The 16,327-nt window shown below is 35.3% G+C and overlaps 1 protein-coding gene across 20 annotated transcripts in view; it reads right to left on the bottom strand.

The window, feature by feature from the left end:
• CDC42BPA (CDC42 binding protein kinase alpha) overlaps positions 1-16,327 on the bottom strand; it is a 349,867-nt gene that overhangs the window by 38,898 nt on the left and 294,642 nt on the right. For all 20 annotated transcript variants that reach the window (XM_051820816.2, XM_070055638.1, XM_070055640.1 and 17 more), the window contains 7 exons: positions 15,583-15,666; positions 13,160-13,265; positions 9,981-10,117; positions 8,165-8,304; positions 6,537-6,618; positions 4,184-4,400; positions 2,377-2,439 (listed from right to left, as the gene is read on the bottom strand). In XM_051820816.2, coding sequence (XP_051676776.1) covers positions 2,377-2,439; positions 4,184-4,400; positions 6,537-6,618; positions 8,165-8,304; positions 9,981-10,117; positions 13,160-13,265; positions 15,583-15,666 — 829 coding nt within the window. The remainder of the gene's footprint in view (positions 1-2,376; positions 2,440-4,183; positions 4,401-6,536; positions 6,619-8,164; positions 8,305-9,980; positions 10,118-13,159; positions 13,266-15,582; positions 15,667-16,327) is intronic.

The raw sequence follows: 16,327 nt of genomic DNA, 5'->3' as shown, positions 1-16,327 counted from the left end.
TTGCAACAAAATGGATGCAAATGGAGACTATTACGCTTAATGAAATAAGTCAGGCTCAAAAAGACAAACATGTTTTCCTGATTTATGGTAAGTAGTATAGAGTACAAAAAATGTAATGTATATTACTGAAATTGACATTTGATTATTGTTTATAGCCCTTGTCTGTACTCTTGAGGAATAGTGCTTTTTTCTACTTACTACTTGTTGAATTCTGTCTTCAGTGGATGGTTAAACTTGTGATTATAAATAAAATTCAAAGTATGTCATTGGGGCTGCACTGTGGAACAGGAGGTTAATCCTCTGCCTGCGGCGCTGGCATCCCATATGGGTGCTGGTTCTAGTTCCAGCTGCCCCTCTTCCAATCCAGCTTTCTGCTATGGCCTGGGAAAGCAGCAGAAGATGGCCCAAGTCCTTGGGCCCCAGTGCCCATGTGGGAGATCTGGAAGAAGCTCCTGGCTCCTGGCTTCGGATCGGTGCAGCTCCGACCATTGCTGCCATTTGGGGAATGAACCACTGGAAGGAGGACCTTTCTCTCTGTCTCTCCCTCTCACTGTCTGTAACTCTCTCTCTCAAATAAATAAATAAAATCTTGGGAAAAAAAAAGTATGTCATTGTAGAAATTAAAAGAAAAATAAGAAAAGGAGGAAAGAGGGTAGGAGTAATAAGGGAGGGCAGGATGAGAAACACCATTATGCTTTTAAAATTATAAACAAGAAATACATGAAGTATGAAGTTTGTTTCCTTTCTATAAATTAAAAAATAAATAGATATACTGTCACCACCATGTTTATAGCAGTACTATTTACAATAGCAAAAATTTGGAACCAACTAAGGTATACATCATCAGATGAATAGATGAAACAAAATGTATATATGCATAATCGAATTATTCAGCTATAAAAAAATAAAATTCTACCATCTGCAGCAAAATGGATGCAACTGAAGTACATCACATTGAATGAAATAAGCCAATCAAGAAAAATACCCCATGTTCTCCCTAAAGCTACTTTAAAAAAAAAGCAAACAAAAAGAAAGAAATGCCTATGTGTATTAATATTGCTGCAAATAGTTTTGTGAAACTCTGTTTTATACTTTTGTGAAACCAATGGTAAGAATGTTGTACTACTATAGTTTTAATGATCTGTAATTACTTTAAAATTTATTGTATATGGGTGAAATGGTCATTTTTCTGTTTAATTATTGTTTATAGCTGCTGCCTATATTACCACTAAACTGGTGTCCTTTTGCTTTTCACTTGTTAAACTTCTTATTCAGTGAAGCATTAAGCCTGAGGAGGGTGGAAGGGAGGGTGAAGGAGGGAGAAGAGAATATCATCATGCAGTTAGAATTGTATCTATAAACCATACTGACTCTGTTAAAAACTAACTAAAAATTCAAATAAAAAAAAGAAATTGGAAAGGACATTAACAGGCATTTCTCAAAGGATGAAATACGAATGGCCAACAGACACATGAAAACAACACTTAGGATCACTAGCCATCAGGGAAATGCAAATAAAATCCCTAATGAGGTTTCACCTTACCCTAGTCAGAATGGCTATCATCTAAAACACAAAAACAATAAATGATGGCAAGGATGTGAGGGAAAAGATACCCTAATACACTGCTGATGGGAATATAAACTTGTTCAATCATTATGGAAGATGGTATGGAGATTACTCAGAAATCTGAAAATAGATCTACCATATGATCCATCCATTCCACTCCTAGGTATTTACCCAAACAAAATGAAATCATCATATGAAAGAACTCTTTGTAAACCCTTCTCCTCTCAACTCACATTAGCTAAGATATGGTATCAACCCAGATACCCATCAACTGATGACTAGATAAAGAAAATATGGTATATCTACACTATACTACTCAGCCATAAGAATGAAATCCTGTCTTGCAATAAAAAGGATGCAGCCGGAAACCATTATACTTAGTGAGATAAGTCAGTTCCAAAAGACAAATGTCATATGTTTTCTCCCATATATGGTAGCTAACACAGAATATAAAAAATGCATAGCAATGAAATGGACATCTTGTGATTTGATTCTTCTGTTTAGCCACTGTTATACTCCTGTGGAACTGTGGTCTATTTTTTACTTGAATATTACAGATAATGCTGCATTAAGCCTGTGATTATAGAATGAATTGGAATTATGTTTTTACAAAAAGAAGGGAAAAAAGGAAGGAAGGAAGAGGGGGAACGAGGTGTGGAGTAAGGGAGGGAGGGAAGTATTGTTATCTTAGAATTGTATGTATGAAATACATAAAATCTGTTCTCTTTATATTAATAAAAATTTTTAAAAAGAATTTTCTAACAACATATGATTGAAATTTATTCTCAAATAATTACATTTTAACTTACCATCTTTGGTGACATGCACAACAAATAACCCTTCTTCATTTCCCAAAGCTATCCGTTCATGATCTGTAAGAAAAAAATATGTGACATTTTTATCAGTTAAAAAATTATGTAAACTTAACAGATTAACAAGGAAATTTGGTATAAAAATGGCAATAAAACAATAAGAAAATTGTAGCAATTTATATTATGAAATTTCCTTTCAAGTTATGAGTGGTAAACATCTTATGTATTTTTTAATATAACAAGCATTAAGGGCCAACTTTGTGGCATAACAGGTTAAGCTGCAGCCTGCAACACTGGCATCCTATACGGGCACCAGTTTGAATCCTGGCTACTCCACTTCTGATCCAGCTCTCTACTAATGTACCTGGGAAAGGAGTGGAAGATGGCTCAAGTCTTTGGGCCCCTGCACCCATGTGGGAGACTTGGATGAATCTCCCGGCTCCTGGCTTTAGCCTGGCCCAACCCCAGTCGCAGCCGTCGTGGCCATCTGAGGAGTGAACCCCCGGATGAAAGATGTTTCTCTCTGTATCTCTCTCTCTAACTCTGCCTTTCAAATAAATAAAATAAATATTTAAAAAAACATATAACAAACACTGAAAAATAATCTACATGTATACTAAAACAAGTACAAAAAGAAATAAAGCTTAATGAATAAATAGAAATACTTAAAATCTAGTTTGTTAGTGCCCTAGGGATCCATTTCTTGTTTTGAGAGAGAAAAATTATGAATGGCAGGTGAGTCTGCTTGTTCAACTTTTCAGTATTTACTAGAAAGTAACAAAAGAGTGAGGAAGGTACATGTAAGAGTAAGGAAAGAAATTAAAACGTTTGACAAAGAAGCTACCATTGATAGAGTGCATTTAAACCTATGGTAACCTGTGTAATGTATTACATCTTATTTAAACTTCCCAACGACCTTTCTAAGGTAATTCGTATCTACATAAATTACCGTTCCAAGGTAATTCGTATCAAATAAACCTTATGCTCTAAGAAATGAATCCTGTTTGAAGTCACACAAGCAGGAAACAGATCTGTAGTTTAAACTACAATACTGCTGCTTTTTTCAGAAGAAAGCATACTTTTTTTTCTTTTTTTTTTTAACTTTTATTTAATGAATATAAATTTCCAAAGTACAGCTTATGGATTACAATGGCTTCCCCCCCATAATGTCCCTCCCACCCGCAACCCTCCCCTTTCCCACTCCCTCTCCCCTTCCATTCACATCAACATTCATTTTGGATTCTCTTTATATACAGATCAGTTTAGCATACATTAAGTAAAGATTTCAACAGTTTGCTCCCACACAGAAACATAAAGTGAAAAATATTGTTTGAGTACTAGTAATAGTATTAAATCACAATGTACAGCACACTAAGGACAGAGATCCTACATGAGGAGTAAGTGCACAGTCACTCCTGTTGTTGACTTAACAAACTGACACTCTTGATTATGGCCTACTTTGCTCTAGACAAAAAAAAAAAAAAAAAAAAAAAAAGAAAAAAGAAAACTAGTTGTCCGATTTGATTGGTTTACATTGTGTATATATGTTTGAATACGGTACTGTTCATGTTAATCAAAAAGTTTAAAAACCAAAATAATTCACAAAAAATTATGTACTCAGAATGGGCATTTATTCCTGTTTACTGAAAAAGATCTGATAAAGGTCTCAACTAATGAAAATTTACTCAGTGTTTGTCATACAACACTATTACACTGGACGCTGGGTATTCCTAGATGAAAGCCAGATCCTGGCTCACAAGGTAGATTTTTCTAATAGGATAAATGTTATGTTATAAATTCATACCTATAATTGCAGCTGCCTGGGTTGTTTTAATGAGGGGTAGAGTGCTGTCATAAGCCTCTTTTGGAACATAGACTGACCGATCTCGGAATTTGTTCTTCTTCAAAATTTTATGCAATTCACTCAGCACTCCCACCCACTTATTCTTCTCATTTTCGCTATCTGCTAGCATCAGGATTGAGCATTTGTTATTAGATGATGAAAGCTGGGAAGCTGTGACCTAGAAAAATTTAACCAATAATCAAGAAATTAGAAAACAGACATCCTACATGCTTGTCTGATGACTATACTAATTTGTTTGGCACTCATTAATAAATGAACATTCATAAAATAATACCTTACTGAATTAAAGTGATTCTTTATCAGATTAACTAGCTTTAGCAATAGAATTCACAACAAAGCAAAGGTAACAGAAATCTTTCGAAATGTTAGTATTGCATTCATTTTCCCAGCTATTACACAATCACTAAAACAAGCACTACACATACTTATAGCACAACAACTGAAATTATTGAGTAATTATTGTATACTGGGAAGATCTAAGTACTTTATCAGTATTATCTCATTTAACATTCCTCTTGATTTTATATATGAAAAAATGATAGAGAGAAATAAAATAATTTCTTCAAGGGTACAAAACTAAAGTCTGGTATCCCATGTCCATGCTCTTAAGCACTATGCAGTAGTGATTTACAATTTCTTTCTTTCTTTTTTTTTTTTTTTTTGACAGGCAGAGTGGACAGTGAGAGAGAGAGACAGAGAGAAAGGTCTTCCTTTGCCGTTGGTTCACCCTCCAATGGCCACCACGGCCAGCGCGCTATGGCCGGCGCACCGCGCTGATCCGATGGCAGGAGCCAGGTACTTATCCTGGTCTCCCCTGGGGTGCAGGGCCCAAGCACTTGGGCCATCCTTCACTGCACTCCCTGGCCACAGCAGAGAGCTGGCCTGGAAGAGGGGCAACCGGGACAGAACCTGGTGTACCAGCACTGCAAGGCAGAGGATTAGCCTAGTGAGCTGCAGCGCTGGCCTACAATTTCTTTTAAAAAGTCAGAAATGCTCAGAAATATTTATATCCTTTGTTACTTCATAATAACAACTTATGTTATCATTAGAAAACATCAGATCACTTAGATATAGCATTACACTTGCTCTTAGCCAAAAGGCCAAGAAGTTTGATTTAGCACTTAAATGAAGGTTTCTCACTTTCTATACAACATTTACAATAGAACAGTTTTAAATTATATAAGATGAATTTCTTATTAAAAGTAATTTAAGCACCAGTGACAATAAAATCATACTGTGCAAACCAGTTAGAGATAAGTGGGCCTCCTGGGCTCTCTTAGCAACTTTTGGGAGAATAAACAGTTACTGGTATAGGAACTGAGAGATTAAGTCTTTCCTAACCTTATTCAGGCACAAAATTCATAGACAAACACTAAGCAGATAGATAGGCGTTAACAACAGGTCAGTAGTCTCTCTCTCTCCTTTTTTTTTATATCAATTATCTTAATTCACCAATTCAAGATCACACTGTTGTAAAAGCAGTTTCCAAGGATGGCTACCAATAATTCCGCCCATAAAAATTCTGTCTTATTAAAAGGTGAAGTTTCTTTCCCTTCTCCTTAAATCTGGGCTGACATGAGTTGCTCCAACCAACAGAGAATGCAGAAAGATTATCAGGAATACTTTGGGTTTAGTCCTTAAGAGGTCTGGCACTTTCTTTCTTACTTATGGAAGCCAGACACTAGGGGTTCAGCTTAATTGAAATGATTAGACATTACATGGAGAAAGTCAACAAAGAGGAAAACTGAGATCATCCGGCTAACAGCACCAAGGCCCCAGATGTGATAGTGACCTTGTTCTGGATGCTCTAGCCTTCAATGAACTGAATGTAGTCACATGACTAACCCCAACTAACACCAAACTGTACAGCTGGCCCACAAAATGGTGCAAACTAATAAATCATTATTTTTTAAGCTATTAGGTTTTGGAGTACTTGTTACCAAGCAATAGGTAACTGAAACACAATGTCCTAAAATGAGATTTTAAAGAGAGAAACTTCTATTTTTCAAAAACTTGAGAAACAACTTACTTATCCAATTTTACATGTGGTGGTATTCATTTTAAATCAAGTTTGGACTAAAAAAATTATCTTTTAGAAGCAATATATTCATACTTTCTACAGATTTTTTACTAATGAAATATTTACTTAGTACCAATTTTATATACATTCAAGTACTGGGTGATAAGGAATGTAAGATATGGTTCCACTTCTAATAAGTTTATGAGATATATAGAGAGGCAAACCATACTTATTAAAATAATTCAATAATCAAATTATGGCATATATACTTACTCTAAATATACAAGGTATATCTTTTCGACTGGCATGAATAACATCAGAAGCTAAGACTGAACTCACAGAAAATTCTTCATCTCTGAAAGAAAGGTGAAACATTGAAAGTGGCTATGTATATATGGATTTGCTTGTGTACCCAAGTTATACAAATGCATCAATAATCAATTGTTAAGTACACCAAACACCCAAACAGAATTTTTGTAATAATGTGATTTCTCCTTGCAACTGACAGTGCCCAAAAATAATTTATCAAGAGTAACTTAACAGTGGAATATTATACAACAGCTAGAAATAACTGTTCACAAGGCCAATAAGCATACAAAGTGGAACTGAGATCTGAGCCCTGGTACATCTCCAGGGCCTCTAGCAGACACTCTTGCTTCCCATAATAAATCTCAAGTGCTCCCCAACTCAACTCTTCTTATATTTTAATGTTTGCTCAACATCTAAAATAAGTTTCTTCCACAAATTTATCCATAGTGATTTCCTTAATTTTGTAATTGTGACTAGCACTCTAACTTGGTCTTGAAGGCTTAACCATTAGCATCTTTGATTTTACTTTTCAAAAACTATATTTATTTTCATTTTTATGAGAAAGGCAGAGACAAAGAAAGATGGAGAGAGATCTTCTAACTGCTGATTCTCTCCAAATTCCTGTACCAGTCAGGGCTGGGCCAGACCAAAGTCAGGAATCCAGAACTCAACCCAAGTATCCTGTGTAGGTGACAGGAACCCAAATACTGGATCCATCATCTGCTGTCTCCTAGCGTGAGCATTAGCAAGAGACTGGATGGGAAGCAGAGTAGCTGGGACACGAATCAGGTACTATGATAGGAGATGTCGATGTCTCAAGTGGTGACTTAATTGTTATAGCAAATGCCTACCTCTTCTTCCTGTATTATTAAATTTCATTCCTTAGAAGGCTCTGTCAGATTATCCCTGACCTTATTTGTTGATCTATCCCTTTATATTTCATATTCGTAGAGAAAGATAATGTGTTTGAGATGCTGATGTGAAATGCCAGTGTTAGACACAGCAGGAAATGCTGGTTTTGAATAATGGGTGGGTATGTCTAAACTGGAATTACATGTATGGAAATCATAAATGCAGAGGTGATGGCTGAAGCTATGGGAGTACCTAAGATCCCTCAGGGTCAGTGCCTGGAGTTATAAGAACAAATAAATGAGAGCACTCTAAGGGGCAGAGGAAGTATCTGGATAATGAAACCAAAATCATTCAAGAGATGACGTTACTTATTCACTGGTTCATTATGTTTTGCAAAAGCTTATCTGACTTTTGAGATTTTTATTTCCTCCCCCTACAATGGAATTATATTCTAGGCCCTTAGGTGATGATATAAAACTGAAAATTAGGCCTCATCAGGTTACACCAGTAACTTTTACTAGGCTTTTGGACTCAAAATTACCAGCATCTTTTCCATGACTCCCAGTCCCCTCTCATATCAACCTGTCCTATAAGTAAACCTTATATACTAATTGTATTAGCACAGCAATATAGTAAATTAGAAAATATGAAATTAGATAAAACCATGGCAATATAATTAAAAGAAAAATCATAAATTTTGTGATTCCTGTGTTGCAAGATCCGAACATTTTCAAACTTACCTCATGTCAATCACTTGACTAATGACAACAGTAGGCTGAGATGCTTTTCCTTCAGCAATATCATACAGAAAGAGTTTGAAGTCACAAACTACAGCCAATGCTCTTTGCCATCCTTTCTTCACTCCAGCTGGCTTAGGAATCTTTAGTTTTGTTTTTGACATGCAGGCAAACAATTTAAAAAATAAATCAAATGAAAATGTCAACCATAGTCCCTTTGATCACATATGTTAATTGCATGGACAACACTAAAGATAATGTAATTAAGTGCTACAAGTCTGACACTTTGGTTGGTAAAGTAGCAGATGAAGACTCATCATTATCAACATGAGAAAGTGTGGGAATACACTTTTTTTTTTTTTTTGACAGGTAGAGTTAGACAGTGAGTGAGTGAGTGAGTGAGAGAGAGAGAGAGAGAAAAGGTCATCCTTTCTGTTGGTTCACCCCCAAAATGGCCATCACGGCCGGCGCCCGATCCGAAGCCAGGAGCCAGGTGCTTCCTCCCGGTCTCCCATGTGGGTGCAGGGCCCAAGCACTTGGACCATCCTCCACTGCACTCCCAGGCCACAGCAGAGAGCTGGACTGGAAGAGGAGCAACCCGGACAGAAGCCGGCGCCCCAACCGGGACTAGAACCTGGGGTGTTGGCACCACAGGCGGAGGATTAGCCAAGTGAGCCGTGGTGCCAGCCAGGAATATACTATTCAAATATGACTTATTCTGAAGACTCTTTTTTTTTTTTTTAATTTGACAGGTAGAGTTATAGACAGTGAGAGAGACAGAGAGAAAGGTCTTCCTTCCTTTGGTTCACTCCCTAAATGGCCACCATGGCTGGAGCTACGCCAATCCGAAGCCAGGAGCCAGGAGCTTCTTTCCTGGTCTCCTGTGTGGGTGCAGGGGCCCAAGCACTTGGGCCATCCTCCACTGCCCTCCAGGGCCACAGCAGAGAGCTGGACTGGAAGAGGAGCAACCGGTACTAGAGCCCAGTGCCCATATGGGATGCCGGCGCCGCAGGCGGAGGATTAACCTCATGAGCCATTGCGCCGGCCCCTGAAGACTCTTTAAATGGTACTATTTTTCTTTTCACTTTTATTTCATTAAAATAACTCATGGATTATTCTTCTAAATAGCATAAACTCAGACTTTGCAGTAAAGTGAAATTCAGCTCATACTATCAATATTACCCAAGATAACAAATGAGATTATGTATTGATAATACCTCATAATTCATAATCATGTCACCCCTCTGGCAAAAATAGGTGACAAAGATTCCTTTATGTGGACTTCAATATCTGTCCATCTCAAAAACAGGGACAATAGAGAAACATTTTAGACATCTAAAAATTTCTCTCTGGGGCTGGCATTCTGGTGCTGTGGAGCCAGTTCTATTACTGGCTATTCCCCTTCTAATCCAGTTCCCTGCTAATGCACGTGGGAGAGCAGTGTGATGGCCAAACTACCTGGGACCCTGCCTCCCATATGGGAGACCTCCTGGATGGAGTTCCAGATTCCTGGGTTCAGCAAGTCCCAGCCCTGGCTGTTGAAACCATCTGCAGAGTTAACTAGTAGATGAAAGTTCTCTCTCTATGCCTCCTAGTCTCTCTCCCACTATACCTTTCAAATAAATATTTCAAAAAATCATTTCTAAGTAAAGAAGAGGCTTTGTTTTCAAGTCATTACTATGGATGAAATAAATTATCAGGTAAATTTTTATTCCTATAGTTTCCTGTCAAGTATTGTATCTGTAAAGTGATTGGATTCCATTTTAATGCATTAATAAACCTTAAAGGATTAACTTAAACTCAATCTAATCATACATACCCTGACATGACCTTCATATGCTGTTCCTATTCCCTTCTGTGGATCTATTCCCAGAGGACCTTTCGTCTGTTCAGGAGGAACTGGACAAGTTGTTGGAGCTTTGTTTACACAAGTTATATGACATGAGAATCCACATACTTTTGGAAGAAACAAAGAAAGAAATCTATTTTAACAATAACAAAATGATTCACTGAGCACTGCTTGCATGCAATGTGTCATGTTTAGAGGAACACTTAACTCTGATTTTACTGTGAACAATTCTATCACTTGGGGAGCTCAATATTTGCTTAAGAATTTCTATGAAAAATAATACTTTTTATTATTTGTAATACTAGGGCTTTGTGTTAGCATTAGTGATCAAAACAAGAAGCAAACAGAAAAAACATCTAATCTTGTAAACTAACGTGGTTGATTTAAAATTATAATTTCTAAAAGAGTGAATTTTGAAATAGCTCTTTCTCTTGACGCACTGTTATCTGTCCTGAAATTTCCCTTTCAAGGATCATTAATGGATATTAAGCTGCTTGACATCCCTGCTACATCTAGCAAGGTTTACAAATCCTTCTTGAAATGGAATTTTTCAATGTGTATAAAAGTATTTAAGGGTGAATTTTAAGAGTTATTAATGTTATTATATACACTTAAAATATTCTAGGATGATAATAACAGTTTATGGAGTGGCTTTATTTTTCTCTTATAAAATCAAAAAGAGGCACATTTATTATTCCCATGTTACACATTAATTGCCCAGGATCACAGACCACCTAAAGAGGCAGTGTTGAAATATAAAGCCAGGCAGTCTAGCTCAGGGCCTGTAACCACTAACAACAAAGCTATGATAATTCTATTTGATGCTCACATGACAAACTTGAGATTCTAAGACAATAAATAAAAATAAATTCATAGGCTTCAGTGAGAAATTAAAAGTTAAATATTTAAAGCAAACAATCTTGTTGTGAAGGGTTATCATCAAAGATTATCCTCTTAGACAATTTCTACTTAAGAGTGGATCCTAGAGAATATTAGGAAAAGACTAAAGGGAAGAGAACTAAAGGAATATCATTTTGAGAATGCACATAAATGGTGGAAATGGATAATGCATCACTAACGGATATTATGAAACCAATACAGCAAGATGGACTACTGCTAACTGCCAAAAACTATCCAAACTTCTCAATTCACTTTCAAGTGAACTAAGAAGTTCTGATTTGTTTTATTGAAAAGCAAAATCTTACCTCCCAAGGGCAGTAGAACAAAGTAAGATACCCATACTATGTCTAATTCTAATCAACGCAGAAAAAATAAAGACAGGTATTTTTACAGGCTCTAACAATATTATCATAACATTTATGAAAGCTTGTCAAGGACTGGGATGTTCTACTGTTCCCACAGCTTTGAATGATCAATTTCAAAGGCACAATCATGGTGTAACATTCTATAAAGGAAGAGAGCCTGGGAAGATCTCAAAAATTCCTACTATAGAATGGCAAATAATTCTAATGCATAAAAATTTACAAGAAACATAAAGTCAGGTAGATTTCTAAAACAACTTGCAAGTACTGGCCAGATTCCAGAACAAGACAAAAGTTGAAAACCATAAAGAGGCCAGCGCTGTGGCACAATGGGTTAAAGCCCTGGCCTGAATCCCTGCTGCTCCTCATCTGGCCCAAGTCCTTGGGCCCCTGCACCCACGTGGGATACCCGGAAGAAGCCCTTGGCTCCTGACTTCAAATCGGCTCAGTGCCTGCCGTTGCGGCCATCTGGGGAGTGAACCAGCAGATGCAAGACCTCTCTGTCTCTACCTCTCTCTGTAACTCTTTCAAATAAATAAAATAAATCTTTAAAAAAAAGGAAAACCATAAAAATTCTCCCCTTTAGCATCAATCAGCCTTCCTTCCTCATTAAAGATACAGGTTTTTTTTTTTCTTTTTTTCAGATTTCTTGGCTCTTTTCCTTTTTGTCTTCCCATAAGGCTCTGTCCTCATACTTGTTCTTTTCAATCTGCAGGTGTTTCTTGGACACTCACTCATATTATTCATGACTTAATAAACTCAAAACTGTTAAGCCTCTACTTTTGAGTCCTGGCCATTTTCTTTGGCTCTAAACTATTGTTTAATGGACTAGTTAAGATAATGAAATCTAAATCTTCCACTTGAGTTGTGAGAACTACAATGCATTACTTTCAGACGATATTAATTCCCTCCTGCACAAAACAGTCAGATATTAGCTAATTCGAAGTATATTATAAAAAGAACACATGTATCTCTTGAAGATCGACTACATTGACTTTAAGGTCCCTTCTAACCCTAAGAGCAGAACTATGTAATAAGGGAATCTATTATTAGCATTTGAATTAGTAATTATTTTTTAATTTTTTATAAGACCAGAAATTTATAGAGTGCTATTGTAGTGGCAAGTCTCATTTGATTTTAAAAGAAGTATGCTTCTAAAATATTTACAAACAATATACCTTATCTCAGTTTAAATGATTTTTATTTTAGAGGTCTTTGGGAAAAAATTTAGTTTTTTCCAAACAAATGTACTCTGTTTTCTGTTTAAATGCCCTTGATCCTTTCTCTTTCACTTTCACAATGTAAGTGGCAGGAGGGCAGGATCTTTGTCTTTCCCTCTAGTCCACAACTGCATCCTCAATGCCTGTAAGTGTGGAACAGGTATTCCATACACATGGGATGGATGAATCAGTGAATGGGTGGGGAAAACTATTGCTTTGAATACTAAAAATAAAATGTTTTTTTTTTAAGGTGTAGCAGCAGGCATTTAATATTTCTGAAAATGTACTACACTGCCTACTTTTAAATAACAATTTCTCTAAGGATAATTTTCCTATCTTCTGTCACGTACATAATGGTGTCTTGGGGACAACAAAATCACCCAAATAATGAAACAAAGATGAATGAAATGTATTTAAATACATATCCTTAAAAAGTATTTCTGAAGAAAATCAGTCTAATTTCTCTGATAATTCAACAGAATTTAGTAAGGTGTTCAATTTACTTCTTCCATTCCTGTTAGCCAAAGAAAAGCAAACAATTAAGTAAAACTAACAATCAAACAAGCATTTTCTATACATTTTAAAGGGAATAAGGTTATCTGATTACAATTTAGGTAGTAAATGTTAGGACTCTAAAGTCACATTTTTCTTTCCATTTTGTTCTTACCTTCACATGAACAGCCCTGTCTTATCAAACCCACCATCAAAGAGGTACACTGATGACATTTGGTAGGAGTAGTAAAAGATTTTACAAAAAACTGGTGAGTCTTGCGCTGCAAAGCAAATTGATAAAAAAAAAAAAAAACACACACACACTGATTACTTACTAAATGATTCCAACAGTGAACCCCTACGACCCACACCACCTACTACAATATTTTCCTAAAGAAGGATGAATTTTTCTATTTCTCAAGATATCTTTCTATAGTTTCTGATCTTTAAATATTTTTACTAAGCAATGCTGAGCCAGATTAAGCTAAAATAATTAATTGTTCTTGAATATCATTTGAATAGTATGTAAACAAAATAAACTGCAGCATTTGGGATTTTTTTTTCTCACAGATTTTTACCAAAGAAGTAAGTGAAATCTGCACATTTGTACCTATACAAACATAGAATTTTAATATGCTTCATACTTCTTACGAATAACAGAGAACAATTAAAAGTTTTATTTCCACTGTGACTTATGAGCTTAATTTTTTTATGATCAATACTAAACATTATACTTCATAAATCTCTTTTCTCCCATGGCAAGAGGCAGTATCTCAATGAGCAGAAAAAAATACATGCATATGATTCTAGAGTTAGAAGGCAGTCTGAAATTTCTAATTGAAAACACTTTGGAAATCTCTGTCTTGTCTGATTTATATGATGTTAAGCTAATGCAGACTATCTCTTTGGAATATTCCTTTTTTTTCTCTAGATTAATGCTTAGCATATTTCAACAATAAATGAATTTTAATAAACAACTGTGACTGTTTTGTGAACTTAGGAGGAGTACATTACTTAACTCCTTTGTGACTCACTTTCCGATTTTAAAAATATGATGAATAATAGCTACTTTATGATGTGGTTAATAAAATAAAAACAAAGCCTTTCAAACAGTGCCCTGTATATAGTAAGCACTCAAAGATCATTTATTTTTTTAATGGATACAAATCTAGTCAGTTATTTCTCTTTCATATCTGCCCTGACTTAAATTAGTAAGAATTCTTCTATATACCATAAAATGTGAATATTGGTGAAAAACACTTATGAAGCAGTATTTATTTCAGTTGAGACTAACATGAAACTAAAAAAAACTTAAGGGAATATCTAAAACTTGAAATTTAAAGCTTACAACAAATTCTGTTCTCTTCCTCTGTGATATCTTATTTATGTACCACAAAATAAAGTCAAAAACGCCAAGAGGAGAAAAGCAGGTAATCCTTTTATACAGAATCACTTGACCAAATTTCAGTATTTGTTCTTTTATAAAAATGATGTGTTCTTTCTTTTTAAAAGTTCTTATAATTTTCTGTTGATTTATGATAACCTTAAATTTTTATTATAATGTTTCTGGGTATGAGTTTTTGTTATCTATTTTCAATAATACCTAATGATATCTTTCATTATGAGGCTTTTCATTTTTAATTTGGCAAATTTAAGTCATTGATTCTTTAAGTAGTTCCATTTTGCTATTTTTTTTTCATTTTCTTTTGAAAGTTCTACTACATAGATGTTGACACTATTTCTGCCATGAATTAATTTTCATATATTGTATCTCATCTTCCATCTTAGTCACTTTTCTTCTTATCTATTCTTCCATTACTAAAGCCATCTACTGAGCTACTTCAGTAGCTGTATTTTCATGTGAAGTATTTCTACTTTATTTTTCTTGCTATCTTACACTGGCTCATGTTATTAAATATACTTCCTTTCTTATCTCTTTACACATATTTGCTATGTTTATTTTAAATTAATTTTCTATCTGATCTCAAAATTTGGCATTATTTGGGAATAGGTTTTGCTGTCTTGCTTTCACACCAATTTTACTTTGTGCAAATTTTATCAGTTTTTCAGATCTACTGACCTTACATTCTGTTGGTTTATCTAGGTTTATACTGTAAGCAGGTAGATCATCTCAGTTTTCCAATTTTTAGAATTTCTCTATAAGAGCTTGAGATAAACATCTAAATCTTCATGTTCTACAGTCTATAATTCTTGATTCAATTACATTGAATAGAACGGAAAACAAAGAATCCACCTGACATTTTTCACTAATCATTTCTCTTTCTCAGTGGTTTATTAATCTCAATCTCAGATTCTGTCATAAGTAGCCTCAAGTTAATACCTTATTTAGGTATCAAGATTGTAACAGGCTTCAGGACAGTGAATTTAAGATGATGAAAAAGAAAAATCTGTATACTCCTCCTGTACCTGTTTTCAATGGTAATTATTTTCACTCATACAGAATTTATTTTTCTCTCAAGCTTTAATAACTCTGAAGAAATCAATATTAAAAAAATCACAGCAAATACACAAAACTGAAGAAATCCATTCTGTTTGTTTGTTGCTGTGAACAAACTATGTTTCTAACAAAGCAAGTACCTTAGGTGGGAGGCCAGCTGAACCAGGACATCCCTTTTTTCTTAAGGTTGGTGTGTGAACAGGAAGTGGAGTAGAGTCTACAGTCTAAACCCCAGGGCAAAAAAGGAAATAAATGTCATGAAACACTCCATCAATTTCAAATATAACTAGAAAGAAATCAAAGTAAATAAAATAAAGCTAAAACATTAATGTGACATAAAGTTTTACTAAAGTATACCTCAATAAACCTAAAATTCTCAGTGTTGCTAATTTAAATTTCTGCCTACAATATCTTCCAATGAAATATCTGTTCAATTAGTAAAATTTGTCTTAGTCTGAAATTTAAACACAAAAATTTGGAAAAGAAAATCTACAGAAGAAAACAGTCATAGCATACAGCCTATATAAAAATGAAGACATTAATTCTTATGTTCATCTCAATTTGCCATATTCATTCTAAAAAGTATCTGATTTTTAGCAAGATTTAAAGATATTTAGATGAATCTTTTTTTTTTTTTTTTTTTTTTTTTTTTTTTTTTTTTAGACAGGCAGAGTGGACAGTGAGAGAGAGAGACAGAGAGAGAAAGGTCTTCCTTTGCCGCTGGTTCACCCTCCAATGGCCGCCGCTGCAGCCGGCGCACCGCGCTGATCCTGGCAGGAGCCAGGAGCCAGGTGCTTTTCCTGGTCTCCCATGGGGTGCAGGGCCCAAGCACCTGGGCCATCCTCCACTGCACTCCCTGGCCATAGCAGAGAGCTGGCCTGGAAG

The sequence above is a fragment of the Oryctolagus cuniculus genome, chromosome 13 (genome assembly GCF_964237555.1).
Source record: "Oryctolagus cuniculus chromosome 13, mOryCun1.1, whole genome shotgun sequence".
NCBI classification, from domain to species: Eukaryota; Metazoa; Chordata; class Mammalia; order Lagomorpha; family Leporidae; genus Oryctolagus; species Oryctolagus cuniculus.
Note: the sequence above shows the minus strand (reverse complement) of the source record. Positions and strands in the feature narration are given on the sequence as shown.